The following is a 21,551-nucleotide window of genomic DNA, read 5'->3' on the forward strand; positions in this document are numbered from 1 at the left end:
ATCTTCAAGGTCCGCCTGGGTGCAACCCTGTCTACCATGCTTTAGGTGACCCTGCTTGAGGAGGGCGGTTGGACTAGATGATCTCCAGAGGTCTGTTCCAACTTTACCCGTTCTGTGATTCTGTGTTGCCCGCCAGAAGGGCCACCCAAAAAGTGGTGCCGCAAGCGGTGCTTACGGGACTACCCGCAGGGAGGGGTCCGGCCTGGCCCGGCTCGGCTCGGCCCGGCGCACGGTGGGAGCCCGGGCCGCCCCGTGGGGCGCCGCGGCGGCGGGCGAGGGGGATCCTCGGCCGGGCAGGGGGTGCGCGGCTGCTGGGGGCAGCTCCCACCCGCGGGACACCGCTTCCCCTGCTGCTCTGCTGCTGCCGCTCCGTGCTCCCGCTTGTCCCCACGCCGATCCCCTGCGCTGGCCCCGATGTCCCAGCGCAGGCACAGCGGGACCTGGACCCCGTCCCCCGGGCCCAGAGGTGGAGGCGCAGAGCAGAGAACTGGCCGACTCCGCTCACGGGTGGAGGCGCTCCGCCGGGAGGTGGTGGAGCGGCTTGGTGCGGCCCCTCCAGGAGCTGAGAGAGCCCCATGTTCACTGGAAGGAGGAGGAAGAGGAGGATCTTTTATTTAGCGCCCGGGTAACATTTTTTCCCCGTTTTTAAGCAGGTTTCCAAACCTTTCCACCACTACTTCTGGTCTTCTAAAGGAGTTTTGGACCCCGAACACACTGCCTCCAAGTGTGTTCTTTCGGATTTTCCCGGCTCCCGTCAGTTTATTGAAGACGCGAAGGTGGTCCCTCGTTTATCTTATTTTTATAGTTCAACCGAGCCTGTCTGAAACACTGCTTTACATATGTGTGTGTGTATAGGTATATATGTAAATCCGTTTGTGTGTATGTGCATGTGCACGTATGTATACGCATAGCAACCAAAGGCAGATGCTGGCTAAGGATTTCCTTACCCCCAGTGCTGGCGTCTGGTCTAGCAGGATAGTGACAGGAACTGAGCGATCAATTTAACGCCACTTTTTTTCTTGGCATGGGGAGGGGCGAGATGATTCTCCTTCCAGAAAGCCGTTGCCGCTCTCAGTGCTGGGGGGGTTAAACGCCCCCCGCAAAGACCCGAGCAAACCGCGCGGGCCCTTGGAGGCGGAGCGGATCGGAGGTTAGGCAGCGAGCGCTAAAGCCTGTCTTTCATTTCGCCTCGGTTTTACGACGTATCGAGGCAGCGCTGGGGAGCGGGGGGAGAGGAAGAGGAGACATCAAACAAAAGCAGGGTAATTGCATTCATATTGCAAGCAGGCTCGCCCCCCCCCTCCCCACCCCCCAGCCCTTGCAAGGGGCGTCGGGCCGGGCGGGGGTGGCCGGAGCGGCCGAGCCGAGCGAAGTGGCTGTCCTTCGCGGAGCCACTTGTCACACACACACACACACACGCACAGGCCTTCAGGACACTCATTCCCCAAACGCATCCATCCCTCCGCTGCTCCCCACCCTGGGCCTGACCCGGCATCCCCGATCCCCGTTTCACAGCGGCCGCGCAAGGACGCGCACGTCGAGCAAACGCTGCCGAAGCTCAGGGCCATCGGAGGCGGTAGCGGGCCAGCTGGTGGGGCCGGTACCTGCCCCGCCAGGCTCCCTCCCTGCGGGGCATTTCACGCCAGCCGTCGGCATGGACAGGGACTGCTAAACCGGGGCCACCCCGCAGCAGACCCTGTTTTGGCTGCACTACGCCAGGATCCGCAGGGCGCAGCCCCAGCAGGAACCCACGGGAAGGCGCTTTGGTCCTGGAGCTCTCCCGAGACTGTCTAGGGAAAATGTATCTGAGAATAAAACAGAGCCAGTAGTAAGGAAACACGGGACACATAGCTTGCAGTCTAAACTTGATAGTAAATCCGCCAGAATTAACCTAAAACACCGGGAAATCATTTCTAACAGGCCAAAGGAAGGCAGGAACTTGCTGCCCCTTGGGAAACTCTCCACCCTGAGCTACACCCCTCTGCAAAAAATAAGTTCTGCGACGGCAGTTGGGGAGAAGGCGATGGGGACAGAGAGGGGCCATGTCCTGCATCGGCCCCGACCACCACATCCCATCGGGCTTTCTTTCTGAAAATTAATTTATAAAAATATTATTTATTACAGTCTACACACAGCTGGGTGGCTAGTCAAACCTCCAGTAAAGGCTAGTCTTTAGTCTTTGTTTTTTCTTCTTCTTCTTCTGGAGATTTCACCGTAGCTCATTACATTCACTGTGTAAGTGCAGGAAATGGTATTTTCATCTCCATAATACGTACAAGCGGTATAAAGGGTTTGTAGTCGTGTTACTGTAGCTACCTGAAAGCTGTGATTATATATTTGCAAGCGTTAAAATACTCTATACACACACATATATGTACAAATGTTGTATTTTCAGAGGTAGAATTGTATTCATACTAATCATGTGTTTCAAGAATGTATCTGCATACATTTGACTTTCACGTACATAGATCAGCACACTAGACAATTGTATACCATATTACACAAATATGGAGGAAAAAACAAGAGTGAAGTCACAGGACATTTGTTACACTATTTCTATGTGGGCAGCAAATTATTGCTTTCCATATGGAATATTCTATATATAAGTCAACACGACGATGCTGTAGGAATACTTTATAAAATACAAGCACGGGCTACATACATATTGTTTGCACATTGTATATTAGAATTGTCGAAGTAAGCAGGGTGCACATTTTCATCATTTATTCTAGAAAGCTCGCATGTATTTTCTAAGTCTGCCAGTGGAACAGAGCAGATGCTTTTCTAGCACACATCGCTCGGACCCGTATTTCCTTCCTATCAACGCACACCAAGATGCGCAGAGCATGAAAGAAAAGTAAGTTTGCATCCCTCCTATCCAACAAGTGATGAATGCACTTTCTCCCTGTTTACAGTTCACCAGAATCCTCCTTGTACTATCCCCAGACAGGACCGAAACCCACACATACTTCTGCACATTCTTGCTTTTTGAGGGTTCATTTCAGAGCTCTGGTGTTTGTATTTTTCTGTGGCTCCGTAGAAATGGGAATTTCCCCCCTTCCCCCCGCCCCCAAATATGCCCTGACCCCAGCCTCACCCCGGGAAAGGCAGCGAAGTCTCCCCGCGCTCTGGGCAGTCCCGCCCGGCCGCGGGCTCCAGCGCCGCCGCCTCCCGCCGCCCGCCCGCCCGCGGCGGGAACGTCCCAAACGCTCCTGCCGGGCAGGGAGCGGCCACGGCAGCCCCCAAACTCACCAGCGGCAGCGGAGGCGGGGCTTGGGGGAGGCTTGCTTGCCCAGAAATACTGCAAACCGGGGTCGAACAGGAATATCCCAGTAGGGGAGGAAAAGGACGGCAAGGAGAAGGCAGATGTCCTGCCGGGGAGCATCGCGTCTGTCCAAGGGCAAGGGGTCGTGCAAGGAGACCCGAGTTTCTAACCCGTTCAGCGCACGCAAAAGCAGACTGGAGCGATCCGAATGAGGATCTTTGAGGACGTCTGTGTACTCACCCAAACCGTCCCCGATCACCGATGTGTGTTCTGGATCGGCTCGTCCCTCTGCAAACTCGGCTCACCTGCTCCAAAGGAAAAAGGCAGAGGAAAACTTTCCTGCCTCGGCGCCCTGCAGCGAGGGGCAGGAGCGGGGGCTGCTGCGGGACCCTCTCCCGAGCCGGACGCATCGGAAGGGCCGGGAAAAGGGGACACACGGGGGCGGCTTTACGGCCTTCCATGAAGTGGAGTCACTAAAATAACACTAATTGCTGTGTGCCGGACTGTGGAGCACAAGCCCCCGGAGCGACGGGTTTCCTGCTAGAGCGGGGAGCGCCGCGCGTCCGCCCCTCCCGGCGGGTCGGCCGCACCGCGGCTGCGGAGACGGGGCCGGGGCTTTTCATTAATAAATTGTATATGTGTCTGTGTGCGTGTGTATTGTATGCATATATATAATACATATATTAATGAAAATGTTAAGTGGCATCGACTAGACTATGAAGAGCTACGCGACCGCGGAAGACCTTGCCGACGAGACTCGCCGTGCCAGGCACACTCCGCGCCGCCAGCGGGGCGGTGCGCGGCCGCGGACGGGCAGGCTCACACACCAGAGGCCACCGGGCAGGCGGAGGGCCGGGAGATTTCCCCCCCCCCTCCTCCGCCCCCCATCCCGGTGCAAACGCTCCAGCCCGAGGGTCCAAAGCAGGGAAGGCGGGGGGATCCTCACCGCTCCGCCGGGAGCCCGCGGCACGGGGCGGCACGGGGGTCCGTGCGGGGCGAGGAGAGCCGGGTCCGGTATTCGCCCTCCGGGCGGCGGAGGGAAAATCTCCCCCGTCCGTCGCCGCCGTCTTAAACATGAAAGCGGCGGCGGCGCCGCGGGTAGCGTACGGGGGAGCTCCGCGGCGGGGGGGGGGGAGGGGGATATTATTAATGATATTAATATTAGCGCTGTGCCCGGGGCGCCGATTGGCTGGCTGGGCTGCCCCTGAGCCCCCCGCAGCCAATGGGAGAGCCAGGACTGGTCGTGGCCAACCCCCCCCCCCCCCACACACACACACACACTCTCCGCCCCCCCCCCCCAGCCGGGCGCCCCCGCTCCCCCCGCGCGGGGATTTGCTCCCTAATTGACCTAAATCAGGAGCTCGTGAGCGGCAGCCCCGCGGCGGCGGGCGCGCACACGCACACGCGCGCACGCACCGCCCGCGCCCGCGCACACGCAGACGCGCACGGGCGCCCGCAGCGCCCACCCCGGCCCTCCCCGGCTCCTCGCGAGCCGTCGCCCTGCTCTTCCCGTGCGGAAATCCCATTTGCCACGGCGCTCCGCCAATCGGAGAATTTCCCCTCGCTTGTAAAACGTTTAACTTGCATGACATTTTTATTTCGTTATTATCGTTTTCGCGCAGAATCTGGCGCCTCCGATGGGTTGCCGGGTTGCCTTCTTTTTTTTTTTTTTTTTTTTTTTTTTTTCCTCTCCATTCCCTTCCCCTCCTCCCCCTCCCCCCTCCCCTCCTAGCTTGCAGGAAATGATGGCAAACCGCGATCTGAAATGATTACTCCGGAAAAAAACCCTTTTATACCAGGAGAGCATCCACGGGGCTAGGCAGAGCAAGGAGGCGGCTGCGGGGCAGCGGCGGCCGCGGAGCCGAGGAGCCAGCCGCGGAGGAGCCGGCACCCCGCTTCCCCCTCCCACCCCCCCCGCGCCCCCACGGGGGGCTCTCGCCACGATGCCGGACGAAGCCACGGAAAGCGCCAGCTCCACCTCCGCCCGCGTCTCGTCCTTCTTCATCGAGGACCTGCTGGGCCCGGCGGGCGCGGCGGGCGGCGGGGCGCGGCGGGCGGCGGGGCGCGGCGCGGCGGCGGGCGGCGGCGGCGGCCGCGGGGCGCCGCGCTGCGGGCCGCGCTCCCCGCTGCGCCTCGGCGCCCCGGGCTGCCCCCTCCGCGACGCCGCCGTCGGCTGGTACCGCCGAGCGCACGCCGCCTTCCTGGGCTGCGCCAGCCCCGACAGTAAGTCGCCTTCCCCTACCCCTTGTCGCCGCTTCCCCCTTCGCCCTCGGCGGGTCCCCGCGCTGCATCCCGCGGCCTCCCCGCGGACGCGGACGAGAGGGCGCCGGGGCCCGCGGAGCCTCCCCGCTCTCGGCCGCCCGCAGCGAGTCTCCGGAAACGCTCCAAGCGTGTCAGACACCTGGAGCCTCTGCCCCGTCTGCTGCCCTCCCCAAAATACGAGCAGTTCGGGCTGTTTGCTTGCCTGCCTCCCCCCCCCCCCCCCCCGCCTTTCTTTCTTGCCTGCTTTTTTCTTTTCCCTTCCTTTCTTTTCCCTTTGGAAGGCTGCACGGGCTGCTTTGCAAGCCCTAACGACCCGGGAAGCCAGGTCTGCGGGCCCAGGCCACCGCCCGCGCCAGCGCAGCGGGGGGGTTGGACCCCCAGAGCCGCGGCCGGACGCAGGGGCCTGTCCCCGGGCTGCCCCCCCCTTTTCCCGCGGGCTGCGCCGGCTCCCCGCCTCGGCCAGCGCATCCCCGCGCAGCGCGGAGCGGCGGCTGCGCTGCCGCCTCCGCCAGGGCCTCTGTCGCCTACGGGCTCCTGCGGGAAAATGCGCTGAAAATGCCTGTGTTCCTGGACAAAAATTAACATCTGAAAAAGTTTATGGGCCGAAATCAGTGGATCATTTTTATCCTGATAGAAAAACTATTGTCCCTCAGCACATCTCTTTGATGCCATACTGTCCTGTGGAGTTCACATGATTACTCAGTAAGGGGAAGAGGAGTAATTTATAATCCAAAGAGTTCCTTTTAACAATGTCGGGTTTATGGATAGTTTAAATTTCTCTCGAAAATAATTCTATAAACAGAAAATAATACCTGAAACAGCTGCCTTTCTTTTCTAGTTTGCTTTTTCTTTTCCTTTTTTTTTAATTCTGTACTATCAATACTAGGAAATGCTTTTCAATATCAATACTAGGAAATATTTTCCCCTTTAAAACAGTTGGAAAGTACAATATTGAAATCTCCACGGAGACGCGTTGAGAGACAATGCCACAGTATTATAGTAGTTGATCCGATCGGTTGGGTTTATCAAGTGCCAAATAACGTGAAGCGAGAAGTATTTCTCCTCCTCCCCTTTTATATATACACACACTAACATACTTACATATGCACTTGTAAATACGTATATGTGTATATGTATACATATATATAAAAGTGTATGTGTAAACGTGGGTCTATAAATATGTGTAGGCATTTTTACATGTGTATACGCATATATTTGTGTATGTACACACACACTCTGCTATTTATATATGAAAGTATATTTAGCTGTATCTCTAAAACGGCTATATCTATTTATGAGCTGTACTTATATACTATATATAATACGCTTATATATGTATGCCTATATACTTATATATATGCACACACATATAACGTGTATATACTTTTAATGTATATTTTTATATATTTATATAGACTTTCATGGGTGTGCATGTGCGCACATATATTTTATCTTTATTTATCCATAAATACGTGAGCATGTGTGCGTGTGTACATACTAGGGCCCCCCGCGTTTCTTCGAGGGACACGTCTGTCCGGCTGACTCGCCGGGAGCTGACCTGGGCGTCCGTGCCCAGCCCCTCACCGCGGGCACCTTGTCCCCTCGCCGGCGGTTTCGGGGCTCCGCTGCCGCCGCGGCCGGCCCCGCGTCCCCGCCGCGTCCCCCCGGGGGCAGGCGCCGCGCGGAGCAGCCCCAGGCCCCCGGCGGCAGCGCGACCGTGTCCCTCTCTCCGCAGCCAGCGACCGCGACTCGCCCGAGCCGGCCGAGGAGGCGGCGGAGCAGCGGGCGGGCGGCGGCGGGCGGGCGGCGGCGGCGGCGCGGGGCCCCGCGGGCGGGCGGCCGGGCCCCGGCGGCCGCGAGGAGGAGGAGGAGCGCGGCGAGGAGCCCGGCGGGCCGGAGCAGCGCGCCGCCGGCCGCAAGAAGAAGACGCGCACCGTCTTCAGCCGCAGCCAGGTCTTCCAGCTGGAGTCCACCTTCGACGTGAAGCGCTACCTGAGCAGCTCGGAGCGCGCCGGCCTGGCCGCCTCGCTGCACCTCACCGAGACCCAGGTGAAGATCTGGTTCCAGAACCGCCGCAACAAGTGGAAAAGACAGCTGGCCGCCGACCTGGAGGCCGCCAACATCTCCCACTCGGCCCAAAGGATAGTGAGGGTCCCCATCCTGTACCACGAGAACTCGCCGGCGAGCGCTCTGGGCTTCGCCTTGCCTCACATGTCGCCCCCCTTGGTGGGCTTTTCTAACGCTGTCAGCTACCCCCTGGGCACCTTCCCCGCCGCCTCCCTCCCCTTCCTACGGTCGCAGATGACAGGACTCGTCTGAGCGCCCACCTGCGCCGCTCCCTCGCCAGGCTTCCAGCAGCTCTGCCCTCTTCCTCCCCAGACTTTTTATTTCCACTTACATATTTCTCGAGTTTCTGCTTTTTGACTTTTTAAAACGTGCAATAAACTTACTTTGGGGTAACTCGAAATAAACAAAAAAAAAGAGAGAGAGAAGAAACAGCAGAAGGAGAGAAAAGAAAAGGACTACAAGAACCCTAGCGACGAGCCGAGAGCTGGTCCATCGGGTCTCTCTGCCGGTCACACATCCAAAGAAAATGCAGTCCGGTGGCAGCGGCGGGGCCCCTGCCGCTCCGCACGCTGCGCCCCGCAAGAGCAGCAACCCGTCGGCACCCCCTCGGGTTACAGAGACTTTCCTTTCCCGGGGGCTCGCAGCAAACCCGGAGCTGAATCCTGCCCCGCAGCGCTGTCCGAGCACGAGACGAATGTAAAGGGCCGGGGCCCGGGGCCGTCGAGGCGGCGGGGGAGGGGGGGAGCGGACCCCCGCCGGCTCCTTGCCGAGCCGCCCCGCGGATCCCGCACCCAGCAGCTGCCCCCCCCCCCCCGCATTGTTACCCTCCGCCTTGTTTCACCCCCAGCATGGGGGGTGGGGGTGGGGGGGTGCCCCCTGCTCCTCAAAGCAGGCTTTCCGATTTGAAGCAACGTGAAGGCAGATTGCGCAGATGAAATCGCCCCGCTGAAATCTGAGCTGTGAGGATCCTGTTTCTTTGTTTTCGTTTTATTTCCCTAACAAACTATCAACTGAAATACACGGTGGAAAAAGAAAATCTGCATGCGGCGTTTTAACAGCTGGATTCGACACGTATCTGGGTCTCCTGACTAGGCTGAGGAAAACACACCTCAGCTTTTCTGTCTCTGGCGGAATCGGTTTATGTAATCGATTGATAGCCCGCACTGGCAATTAAAAAAAGCAAGCAAGAAAAATTATCAGGTGGCGACAGGCTGGGGAGTTGTATGGCTAGTTTCGCAAGATAAACTGTAATGTCATATTATATGAAGTATTATGCATGCCAAGCTATCTTTTCCTTAATAATTTTTATTTCCCCCTCTCTATCCACTGCTAAAATGAATACCGGGTCAATTATTATTTCTAAAGGTTTAAATTTCTTTATCTGAATATTAAGAGAAAAAAAATGACCATGTAAAACTCAGCCTTGATGGAAGGTCAAGCTTTGATTCTACATTTTAGGGCATAATCAGATGTAATTTTACCGACCAGCTCGGAGCACTGGCTGTCCCTGCAGTGAAAGCTAGACCGTGGATCTGCTGGGGTGTGTGCGTGCGGACCTTTCCCCAGTAAAGGAAAAGAAATTTTATCGCTATTATTACCTATTACCTTGAATCATGTTTGGAGCATTTTCCTGCTTTCTTGTTACGAAATCGGTCAGCGAGATGCAACGGAGCTTAAGCTTTGATACAAAATTTGAAAGAAGGTGCAGTGACGGATTACAACTTCTCCATTGCTTTTTCGCTTCGGCCTGAAACACAGCTCTGGGCATCAGCCTGCACAGTTGCAGTCAGGAGGCTGAAAGCCTCAAAAGCACTCGAGATTTTTAAAAAATATATATATTTTTCCGGGTTCCTGAGAAAAAAAATGCTAACTTATCAGGACATTTATTTCGACTCGGAACGACGAGGAGCTGGGAGCTGTATTTCAATTGCTCTGGGAAAAAAAAACGGAACAAAACAGGACAAAAAAAACCAATAATAAAAAACCCCACCTGTGTGACACCAGGAGACCTTCGCCAGCTGTTTTGCTTGCATATCAGATAAACACCCACCTTTGGGGCGAAAGCTTCTATCTGGTGATCTGTTCCTGGAAAGTGCAACAAGGTCGTGGGGGGGGGGGGGGGGGGGGGGGGGAGGTTTGGGATTGCAGCCTGCTGCCGGTGCCCCGGACCGCGGCCGCAGCAGCCCGGGGTTGGCTCTCGCCTGTCGGCGCGCCGGGGAAGGGACTTCGGGCAGGGTTTCCTCCTGCTTGCGCCCAGCACCTGAGCTGACACCGTTCCGAGTGCTGTTTCATCTGGAGGATGACGGCCAGGTCGTTTCCCCCGTCACAGCCAGCCCCGCGGGTCTCCCAGCGTTACTCACTGCAGTGAAATTCGGACTCGCACCAACCATATCGGAGTAGATTGTAATCCGACGGGAAACTTCACACGCCTGCCACTCTCCACATGCCTTTTCTTTGGAGTAACATATGAGATTATCGTACTTCTGATTCTACTAAATATTCTTTTCTTGAAGTTAAGGAACTGTCAGGGCTGAACGATCAATCGGATTTTTAAAATGTGTTTTGACATTAATTTGTTTGTTTTTTTAAAGACGTGATGATTATATCAATAAACAGATTTTTTTCATACACTGTATTTGTAACTTATGATCATAGTAAAATATTAAAAGATACAAGACGTGAATTCCTCTAAGAAAAAGTGCTTACTTATGCCTTATTCTGTACATACAGGGACTGCTTTATAGTGGATTATTAAAAGTATGTGCTAAAGAACATATACACCTCAGGTTTCTTTACCTCATAGCTTTTTTAATGGTACTTTTCATTGTTCCTGAGGTTAGGAGCATTGTGCAGGATTCAGAGAAACACCTCACAGAAGACGTAGTCACTGAAACACTACCATTTATATTGATGAATGTACACTGACGACTTTAAAAGGGGCAAAAAAAAAAAAAAAATCCGCAAATCAAGACAACATATTTCTCGCAGTTTTATTCCCTGTATATATTTTTATTAAACAAATTAAAGAGGTAAGAGTCACGCTTTGTATTTCTGCAAATATAATGTTTTCGGAAGAAATATGTTGGTGGACTGTAGAGCTCAAAGCAGTTTTGGAAAGGCTGTTTGTGACATACAGAGACATACGTTGCTGCTTTAGAGATCAAAGCAACCTCAAAATAGCTTTAAAATAAATCCAGTTATACTACATCTCTAATATTATTATGCAGCATAAATCCTTCTCTGTTGACATTTATTTAATGAATGTTGCTACAACAGCTTAGCTAGATGGCACTCCAGAGGCGAGGCAAAGGAAAACCTTGCCAGACTGCTTACAAAGATAACTTGTGTGTGTTGGATGTTAATAAAAATAATTAGTGAAAAAAATCTAAGCAAAAACTAAACGAAAAACAAAATACCGCCTGAAATGACCTTCTGAAATAAATGCTTGGTATAGCTGCTGTAAGACGTTATTATTAATTACACTTGCAATGAAAATGATCAATACACTGAAAAGCACCTTGTTATATGGCTACTTTGCAAATGGTACATTGCTCACCGGCTTAAGATGGCCTATAACATTTCTCATAGGCATGGATCTAAAATATTCATGCAAATCAATGCTTGATAAATCTCATAGGTGCGCACTGGCTCCACGGTCGAACAATATATTTGGATCGATTTTTCTTTTCTTTTATACTGCATTATCTTGGAACAGACTGTCTCTTCTCTCTGTAAACATGTGAGCCTGGCGGGGTGTGCACTCTGTGTCTCACCGTCGTTTGGAGACCTGCTCCAGCACTTCCAAGGTATTCGGAGTATTCAGTGCTCTCTGTCTGAAACTAGATCCAGGCAATTTTATTACATTCCCAATGAATGTAACTTTACGGAGGAGTTCTCAGTGCTTCATTTAACCATCCTGAGTTTCTCAAGTGTTCTTACAGATCCTACGTTTAAATTTCTACATAAGGAGGTATACACACTTCATACTCACTACCTCACTACTATGAAAATCCTGATGCGCAAGTGAAAATTAAAATTCTCTTCTTCCTTCCCTTTCCCTTAAAAATTCTAGACTTCTGATAATTAGCTGATAATTAATTGCCTTATTCAGAAATCCGCTCTCAGATCTCTGGTATCAAGTGCAGAGGTTGCAGGAAGGCGACTTAGCCGAGGACTTTGCACTGAGCCCAGGAGAAAGCGGAAGATGCCCAGTGCGGCCGCCCGCCCCGCTCTCACGCGGGGGCCCGATCCCCCCCACACACCTTGTGGCTCCCCGCCCGTCGGGGCACTCGGAGCCGGCGACCCTGCGTCCCGCCGCCCCCGGCTGCCGCCGCCGCCGGGCGGGTCTCGCCGCGCCCCCCCCCTCCCCCCCCGCTCCTGCAGGAGAACCCGGGCTGCAGCAGAGGGACCCAAAAGTAGAAAATAATGACATTGCACCCAGCTACTGCCGACCGCAAAATCGAGTCCTTTCTTGGGACCGGTGGTGCTAAACCAGCCAAAGCCGCCAAAATTATTTTGGTGAACTTCTTTCTCAAGCAGCACTTTAAAAAAAAAATAGTCGCTCCGGCCGCGTCCTGGGCGAGGACGCTGTAAAGACTTTCAAGACTTGGATATGACCCGACTGTATTAGGTTCCTACTTGCCAGGGCTCTGAAATCCAGAAAGGGCCTGTTCTACTATGGAGTACCTAAGGAAATAAAGCGATCTCAAACCCGTACACCAAGCAAAGCCGCACTCTTTCGTATTTCTCTAGAATCTAATAGGGGTTCATTTCATTCAAATTTAGATTAGGAGCAGAAGACAAGACTCTTTCTACCTTGGGCTAAAATGGAAAGAAAGAAAGATACGTGCGCCAGGTGATTTTTGATAAAAGCATTCCCAGGATTCAGCTTGACGTTAGCTGCTGTTATAGGAACATGCCTGCGGGGGGAGGGGGGGGAGGAAAGAGGGAGGGAGGGAAGGAAAAATAAAAAGCTTCGTTTTTGTTGAGCCACTGCTGCGTGTCACCAGACTCCGTGGAATGACACACCTGACGACAGGATTATTTAAATTTGGAATGGAAATGAAGTGCAGGAACAAAAATTACCTGCGCTGGAAGGTCTCTAACTACCATAGGAAATTTGCTTTCAAACGAAGCGATCGTGCTTGACCAGCCTTGACCAACGGCCTTTTGGAGCCTGGAGAATGACTTGCGCAGGTGCGGAGAGGTGCTAGGGGGAGCTGAGCCCCTCTGCCCTTTTCCCGCGACCCCTGCCCGGGCAGCGCGGCCGCGGTCGGCGGCTCCGCGCAGCAGGCGCCGCCGGGAGCGAGCCCGGCCCGGACACCCCGGACACCACGAGGCGGCTCGCTGGGGTTTTTGGCGAGCTGGCGCTGGGGCAGGAGCGGCCCCACTGCCTTCCCCGGGAGCTGCCTCCGGAGCAACAGCTGCCCGCCGCTTGTCTGAGCTTTGCGGCATACAGATCTCCAGCTGTTCGCACGCGGAGCGAAACCTTTAGTACCCTTCCTTCCTCCTGAGGATGAGGGAGGTCTCTCTACCGCTCCCCTAGAGCAGCCGAAGGGGGCTGGGAGACGGGGCGTCCCGGCGGCGGGGCTCCCCGCGCCGCGCTCGGCCCGCACCTCTGCTGCCGCGGCGGGCGCTGCCCGAGCGGCGCGGCCGCAGACCGCGAGAGCAGACGCGCTCCCGATCGGGCAGCTCCCGCTTTCGGCTGAAGGTACAAGTCTGTTCTCCGGCGCGTTTCGATGTTTTTCCCAGAGTGTAGAAAGTCAGAGGTGAAAGTTATGTCTCCTTCCTCAATTGCCTTCTTATTTGCTGTCCTTTTCGAGTTCCAATAAAATATCTTTTAATAAAACATGCTCAGGAGTCAATGCTTTTCCTTTTTAAGACAAATTTTGCGGAACTAAAACGGAAATGTTCCGCAGAGAAAACGGATGTGGGTACCTTGGGTGTACCTAGCTCACCACTTTTCAACAGCGGAAAAGGAGACTGAGACATCTGCTGGGGCAAAGACCAGCGCGAACTGTTATCCAGGCCCCACGTGCTCCAACTTTTATCAGCTGACATTGAATTATTGAATTACCTATTCCATCTCTTCGCAGTTGAACTCTCTGTGCCTTGTCCTGCCTTACCGCTCTCTCCTAATGGGACATTTCGTCCCACCAGAACTGCTAGCTTGTACAGGAGATTGCAAGACAAATAAAACGCGTTTGGACATTTAGCCAATGATCGTGCTGATGGAAGATGGGATTTTATTATTTTTTTTCTGCCTAACGGGAGAAGTGCTGTTCTCTAGTAGACGGTTGCATTAAAAATCCGAGTGCATTTATCAAGTGAAACAAATTTTCATAAAAAAGAGCTGAAATCTGCTCTCCCAAGAACCAGTGCGTTAAAGATTAACGCAGTCCAAAGCCGTCAGGTGCCCTGATTTTAGCTCACGAAATCCAGGGCATCACAACATTTAGGATCCTGTCAGCGGCTCTACTGTCAACGTGTCTTCAAGGGTTTCTTGCTTTACTTCAGCAATTTTCGTGGTTGAAACTTCGCGTTTTGGACTAGAAGGCCTCCTAAAAGCCAGCTAGTGGCATTCCTGCAGCTTTCAAGGGGAAAATGGGGAAGAAAACGGTTTCCTGAGCCTAACAACAGATGCTGACTCTAACTTAGCGGGACTCGTTGCCTTAAAAAGTGTAAGCGTTTTTTAAGCAGTTGAACTGTTTGTAGGTGGTGGGGAACAAACATTCTCCGGACAGTATGCAAACACACCGATCCTTCCCCAAATCCTGAGGAAATCTCGCGGAGCACAGGCAAAGCGCTTGCTTTGGGCACGCGTGTGCGCCGTCCTGCAAGAGGCGCCCTGACACGTGGACACGGCCCGCTGGTGGGCAGCGCCCCGCGGAGGGGGCCCCGACGTGCCAGGTGCTGTACACACGCATTCAGCATTTACGGGACTCCCAGTTTTCTCCTTTCTCTGCCGCTTCTCTCACGTCCATCGTCACCCTCTTCGCCTGTCGCACGGCCCAGCTGCCCTCTGCCCCATCCACCGCTCCCTTCAGTTCTGCACTCCCCCCCCTCCTGCTTCTCTGTTACTACCTCCTGACTCTTTCCTCTATTTTCTCACTTTCTTTTTACCCCCTTCCCCCGCCTTTCCCTCGGTATTGTTCCCACTCGCTGCCTCCACTCCCGCCCTACCGCACTTTTATCCTCTTCGTTGTATTTCCTCTCCACCTTTCTGCTCTCCTGCTGTCCTTCCAGGCCCGCTGTTTTCCCCACCCCGGCCCCCACCCCTGCCGCTCTTGTTCCCAGGCTCTTCATCCTTCACCCCGCGAGAGATCTCCGTCCTGCCATCCCGCCTCCTCTTCACCTTCTCCCTTTCCCGCAGCCCTTCCGGGACCGGCTCTGCCGCTTCCCCTCGCAGCAGCGGTGGCACCGCCGCCCCGCTACCGCCTGCTCGGGCCTCCCTCCGTGGGGCGCTCCCCACCCGCAGGGGACCTTGGCAGCTCCCCCAGTTCCTGCTCCTTTCTCTTCCTTGCTCTTTCCCTTACGGTGCTTCCCTGCCTCCCTCCCCGCACCCCCCCCATCCTCCAGCCCTTTGGCTCCCTCTAGCTCTATCCCCTCCCTCCGCCGCCCCGATCCTCCCCTGGTGCCCCCCCCCCCAGCCCCTCCGTTCTCCTCCCTCCTCCCGGCCGCCGCTGCAGCCCTCCCGCCGCAGCCAGTCCTGCGGCGCGGCTCGGGGCGGCTCAGCTCGGCTCGGCTCCGTGCGCCTCGGCTCGGCTCGGCTCGACGCGGCTCGGCTCGCTATGGTGCAGCTCGGGGGTGGCCGGGGAGCCTCCTCGGCGACCCCGGCCGTGCCGCCGGCCTTCAGCATTGACAGCATCCTGCAGCCCAGCCCCCGCCACCCGGCCCGGAGCGCCGCGCGGCCGCGGGAGCGGGGCGCAGCCTGCTGCCTGCTGCCGGAGCAGGAGGAGGAGGAGGAAGAGGAGGAAGAGGGGCCAGCGGAGCGCGACCTCCGTAAAGGCTGCGGCAACTCGGGTACAGAGGCTGAACCCTGCGGGAGGCTGTCTCGCACGTCGGGGCGCGGCTCGGCTCCCCTGGCGTTTCCGCACCGGCAGCCCCGCGTCCCGCTGCCGGGCACCGGCGTCCCGGCGGGGGTCTGGCCCCAGCCCCCTTTCCCTACCCCCAGCCCCCCCAGCGCCGCCGGGGACGTGCCGCGGCCAGGCGGCTCAGGTGGGGCGCGCACGCCCCCGCGCCGCGGAGCGCTCGCGGCAGAGGCAGGAAGAGGAACCGAGGCTCTCCCTTTCGGGGCTGTGGACGGTCGGGAAGACACACCGCCGGCGCACGCATCCCCCCAGCCTGCTCCCGGGGGACTGCTCGGCCCCTTCCCTCCGCCCCGCGCCTTCCTGGGTCTCTGTCCCAAGCCCAGGAGCCCTTGACTTCCCCGGTTTAGAGCTGGCAGAGGGATCTCCTTAGATCCTTAACGGAAATTCCTCACCCTTCTTCTCCATAGGTGCCGGTCCCCCTGCAGAGGGATGGGGGGGGGGGGGGGGTGCGCTGACAGCTCTCGGAGATCCCTTCGCCCCGGCGCCGCTCTCCTGCGCTCCGCCAGCCCCCCGCCCGCGGCGCCGTGCGGAGAGGCCGGGCCCGGCCGGGCCGGGCCGGGCAGGGCCCTGCGGGCGGGCGGGCGCGGGCCGCGGGCATGGCTGATGCTGTGCTTTGCCCTTGCAGGCAGCGAGCCCGGCCGGCTCCCAGGGCACGGGCCCGCCGGCCGCCACCTCGGCGCGGGCCCCCAGGGGAGCGGAGGGGCGGGCTCGCCGCCGCACGAGGGGCTGCGCTGCCGCCCGGAGGAGGCCGGAGGAGCCGCAGGCTGCGGCAAGGAGAGCAGTAAGTCGGCGGCCAGCAAGAAGAAGACGCGCACCATCTTCTCCAAGAGCCAGGTCTTCCAGCTGGAGTCCACCTTTGACGTGAAGCGCTACCTGAGCAGCTCGGAGCGCGCCGGCCTGGCCGCCTCGCTGCACCTCACCGAGACCCAGGTGAAGATCTGGTTCCAGAACCGCCGCAACAAGCTCAAGAGACAGATGTCGGCAGAGCCGGAGGGTCCCTCCCCGGCCGCGGCGGAGCCCCCCACAGAGCCGCTGCCCCCCGCCGCCGCCGCCGCTCTCCCCTTCCCGGCCCTCTACAAAGACAGCACCTTCCTCGGCCGCTGCTTGCTGCCCGTGTCCTTCCCCCTGCTCTGCCCGGGCAGCGCCGTGCCTTACCTCTGCCTCCCCAGCCCCGGCAAATACTTCAGCCTGCTGGATGGGGACGTATAACCCCGCCGCGGGCCCCTCCCGGGCCGCTCGCCCCCGCTCCCCGGGCCGCGGAAATCCGCCGACCTTACTTCTCCGCCTGGCGAGGCCGTGAGGCGTCCGCCCCCCCTCCCCAACCCGCTCCCCCTCCATCTCTGCTCTGGGGACCCCCCCAAGAGGGAGGGGGGCAGCGCGGGCCCGCGCGGGACGGGTCCCGCGACGCCCGGGGGCGCCACGTCGCGCTGCCGCGGCTCCTGCTCCGCGCGGAGGCGCCGCCGAGGACACCCGGGCGCCGCCCGCTCCCCCCAACACCCTGTTTCGGGGCGCCGGAGCCCCGCCGCGGCGAGCCCCGACGGCGCCGCCGCGCCGCGTTTCACCCGGCACCTCGAAAGCAAAGGCCAGCATACTCTGCTGCATCTGAAACTCTCCACCCGTAACTGCCCCCTCCCCTGTGATATTATCAAAGCGCAAACACCTTTCCTCAGATCTGTCTCTCAAAGTACTGGCTTGCCTGATTTTTTTTCAGAAAAAGGGGACAAACTCTCTCTCATACTTTTTGTGCTAACCCCTCCAAAATCTTGTGGGACAAATTTATCTATCCTAATGAACTGTTTTTTTTAATAGTTTTCCAAACTCATCTATCTTCCTTTCGTTTTCAAGTTCACACTTTCTATATTCAAAGGTGGGAAATAAGCCTTTTCTATCAGGAAGCTGAAATGCATGCCTTTTCAATACAGTTACTACTAGGCAGTGTAAAAAGAAAGATGTTTCCTAGAGCGCATCGATGTTTTTTATTTTAAAAATAAAAGTTAAGATATCATTCTGGTATTATTAAATTCACATCTTAATTATCGCCAGCATAGTCCATTTACAGTCTAGATGAAATAATAATTGAGCTGTTTATAAAAACATCAGGAAAATTAAAATCAAGTACTATTAGACCCGCAGTTCTTCGGAAAAAAAAAAATGTGGCAAAATCCCCAAATGAGTGCTAAGATAATTGGCAAGAAGAGCTAGAAAGGGGAGAGAAAGGTTAAAAAAAGCAGGCCCGGCTTCCAACCCGCTGAAAGGAAACCCCCTGAGAGGGAGGAATCGTCGAGCAGATATTTGACAAGTTCATGAGGTAAGCGGGTAAGTTATAGAGTTTCCAGGGGGGGAAAGGGAGGCATTTTGGCTAGATAAGCCAGGATTTTCCTTTCTTTCACCACTTATGCTCCATTTTTATTTTCATGGACAGTTAGTAAATATATGGACTAAACCTCTGTGCCGATGAGCACTGTAAATACCAGCGGTGCGGGGAGAAGCTGGTGGCTCCATGCCTGCAACTCGTAGGCACACTGATCTCGTGATCTTTTTCCCAGCTTGAGAATTGCTGTTAACGGGAACACCGCCTGGTGTAGCGCGGAAGGCGGAAGGTGCCGAGGTAACCCCGGAGGAGCTCTCGAGATTAGCGATTAGCGATTAGCGGCTGTTTAGCGGCTGCGGGCTGGAAGTTTGCTCACGGGGGCATCACACGTCGGACCTCGCCTCTCGGCTTTTGATCTCGAATTAGGGGCAAGGATGAAAGGAGTCTCTCAGGGCACCTGTGCACCAGAAAAATAAATATTCTGAACGTTAGTGCAAGGATAATGTCATGAAATGGACACTTTAGGTGTTAAACGTTCAAAGAGATCAGTCGGGTGCACTTCACAGCTCAGGTTTCCCTAATCTGCAGCTCCCACGAAGGTACAGACGACGAATTAACAACCTGGACCGACCCCTTCCTTCGTATCCGAATATACGAGGATATTTAAAGAAATTAAATTCTTCTGAGTTCCCCTGTTATTCCATATCTAAACGCGTTCGGAGACACGAATAAGTGATGATTTCCTTATCTCCCAAGATGCGATATGGTTCATGTATACTTTTTATTTCTTTCATTTTTTCATTTCTTTATTTTTTTTTACTGACGTGGGAACCGTCTTTTAGTAATTACTTTTATCATTTCCAATGTCTATACACAACGAATTGGCTATTGTGATGGGATTAATCAATACTGCTAAAGGGGCAGAACCGATTTTTCCCAATTTCATAGCAATGATTGTTTCATCAGCTCTAGCAGCTCTATGTTAATGACCCTTTATCTGGTTCTTTAACATGGAACTAAAGTTCAGTTAAAGAAATTCTCCTTCCACAAGTATAGATGTGTCCGTGGAGAAAGATAATTACAGAAAAAGCTGCTGTTTGGTACTTAATCTACTTTTCACCACATCTACCACACCACTTTGAGTCCTGCTCTGCTCTCTGTTTTACCCCATTGCCTCCAAAGTATTTCTGTGAATTTCCAGATTTATGTCGGCAACTGCAGGAAAGTATCACCCCAAAACATTAAACAATTTATTTTATAACAAAAATATCCGAAGGAAATCTTCTGTATAACCATAGCTCCAATGTCTAATTCAGTTTCACACCTTTCTACTGAACTAGCTCCAAAATTACAAACTGTCCTTAAAGAATTAATATTGCTATCAGTGATGGTTTAAAATACTCAGGTAGATGAAGAAATAAATATCCCTCACTAAATATCCGCTTCCCAAATCAAAATGTAACTGCTAGTATTAAAATCATTGACCAAAAATATTAACCAAACTGTTACTCTTCAGTATAACATGGCTACTGGCAAGGTTGCGCTCTCTGAAAAAAACTAAGTTCATGATGTATCAGGATTCCCAGATGAGTTGTCCATTCCACTCACATGGAATACTACTACAATTTCTTTTAGACCTTAAAACAATTGCTTCTGCAAGTATAAAATCTTTCTTTATTACAGTAGGAGATTACTAATAGCTACTGTATTACCTGGATATTAAAAAAAATCTATAAATTCCTATAAAGACATAGAGAAAAAAAAATTCAGCACTACAGCTGATTAGTTGCTGGAATTAACACTTAGAAATGTGCTGTTAAAGTTTTCCATACCAAAAAAGAGAGTGCAGCTGGGTGAGATGCAGGTGGAAGACGCGACCTGCTCCCACGTTATAGGGATTCTCTATTAGAAGCTCATCCTACAAGCATCAAGCATATATTGTTACTTTTTTTTTTTTTTTTTTTTTTTTTTTTGCATTAGGCATTGGACATACAGCCTGCCCCAGGATATTCTGTAAACTAAACAGAAAAGGAAAATATGCTTAAAACATGCCACGAGGTCAGCTACAGAGCTGGGAATGACCTCAATGCCCTGACATTAAATGACAGTGTTTTTTATACTGACTATCCTGAGAAACACTGGAGAGGGACAAAGTGTTTCCAATGTTAACTTGAAGCAGGACAATATTCACTTACTTGCTTTTCCCCTTTAAAATTTGAAAAGGGGCAATGTTGGAAGTGATGTCTCTAGGGCAAACAGTCTCTGGCTCTTGGACCTTCTAAAGGAAGGTGATTAATCAAACAACTTTCCTCAACAGGAAAATATACCTGAAAAGCAATTGTATATATACACAATTACATTACTTATGAAATACTTCAATATAAGGGGTAGTTATTGGTAATAATCTCTTTAAAAAGCCACCCTGCTTTTCTCTTTCCTCCATCTCTTCACAAAAACCACACAGTGGTGATTCTTTAGGCAACAATCTCAAGAAACTCTGTTCTGATCTCACTTGTGGTGGTATAAAATTCCCTGGGGTAAGGATGATCACACTCAACCACACAGGTGTGCGTGGCTACTTTTCTTGTCAAAAACCTTACTGAGAATCAGGAGATTCAAATATCACTTTGGAGTGAGTGAAGTCTTCAGGTGTGCTTGCCCTGTATGAAGGTTTTGCAAAACTTCTCTAGGACAGTTTTCCTTGGGGAGTCTCCCGATCTGCCCAAAACAGATATTTACTGTTGTTTCCTGGGCTCTTCTCTAATCACTGTGTGCACAGACAGCCTTATGGACCAGCATAAGGACATTGTGACGACTTTTTATCACCTCTGCTGGTGTTTGGACTTCTGCTTCTATCCAGAGTGGTGATCATCTTCCCAAGGTGAGGGAAGGTACAAAACAACCCTTAGAGAGAAAAATTACTCCGAGAAGCTCTTTGGCCTTGCCAAGGGTTGCTCTGTTGATCTAGACTATAGGAAACTGTCATACTCCCCTTCCCCTTCCCTTTCAGACAATCATGGCAAGTCTTTATTAAGAAAGGACCGATCTTACCAGACCTTTCGCCTGTTGATATGCAGAAGTCTCAGCTATCTTGCAGTGGGACCTGAAGAATATATATCATTCTTTCACATTCTGCAAGGAAGCTACCACAAATTTACATCATCAGAATCAGGAAGAGATATATCCTTACCTCCAGGGGGAGACTCCTTTGAATCCAATCAGAATTAATCACATTTAAGAAAGACGGATTTATCACAGCACCACTTCAGAAACAGTTCAAACAGTCTATATCTTACACTAGATTTGTAAGATGTAGGTTGTATACATATATGTACAGAAAGATGCACATTTGTCAGACTCATCTTTACTATTGAATTAATTTTCATTTATAAAAAATAACCTAGCTATACAGTAAGTTTCAGAAGGAATATAGGAGGCTCAGGAAAACACAGCAGAGATCATTCAACATCATCACAGACAAGAAAACATTCATTTGGAGAGAGACTCTGAAGATTTGAAACTGTTTTCTCATCTCAGTTACACTGATGTAAAGCTC

The 21,551-nt window shown here is 53.5% G+C and overlaps 2 protein-coding genes across 2 annotated transcripts; both read left to right on the top strand.

Moving 5' to 3' along the window:
- The first annotated feature begins 5,116 nt into the window (after positions 1–5,116).
- LOC134139918 (homeobox protein HMX1-like) lies at positions 5,117–7,846 on the top strand. Its single transcript, XM_062574707.1, has 2 exons — positions 5,117–5,488; positions 7,263–7,846. The coding sequence occupies exons 1-2, from the start codon at positions 5,209–5,211 to the stop codon at positions 7,844–7,846; spliced, it is 864 nt and encodes a 287-aa protein (XP_062430691.1). The 5' UTR covers positions 5,117–5,208.
- Positions 7,847–16,287: 8,441 nt separating this feature from the next.
- Positions 16,288–16,893, top strand: LOC134139756 (homeobox protein HMX1-like). The gene has a single exon (XM_062574496.1). It carries the CDS (start codon positions 16,288–16,290, stop codon positions 16,891–16,893), a length of 606 nt encoding a protein of 201 aa, XP_062430480.1.
- Positions 16,894–21,551: the final 4,658 nt, after the last annotated feature.

Source organism: Rhea pennata, chromosome 4, assembly GCF_028389875.1.
Source record: "Rhea pennata isolate bPtePen1 chromosome 4, bPtePen1.pri, whole genome shotgun sequence".
In the NCBI taxonomy this organism is placed as follows: Eukaryota; Metazoa; Chordata; class Aves; order Rheiformes; family Rheidae; genus Rhea; species Rhea pennata.

What these genes read in the sequence shown, in the direction of transcription:
- LOC134139918 (XM_062574707.1), top strand. Translation starts at nt 5,209, where the DNA reads ATGCCGGACGAAGCCACGGAAAGCGCCAGCTCCACCTCCGCCCGCGTC. An exon ending in GGGCTGCGCCAGCCCCGACA is followed by an intron (nt 5,489 to 7,262) that starts GTAAGTCGCCTT and finishes CTCTCTCCGCAG; the next exon opens with CCAGCGACCGCGACTCGCCC.
- LOC134139756 (XM_062574496.1), top strand. Translation starts at nt 16,288, where the DNA reads ATGCTGTGCTTTGCCCTTGCAGGCAGCGAGCCCGGCCGGCTCCCAGGG.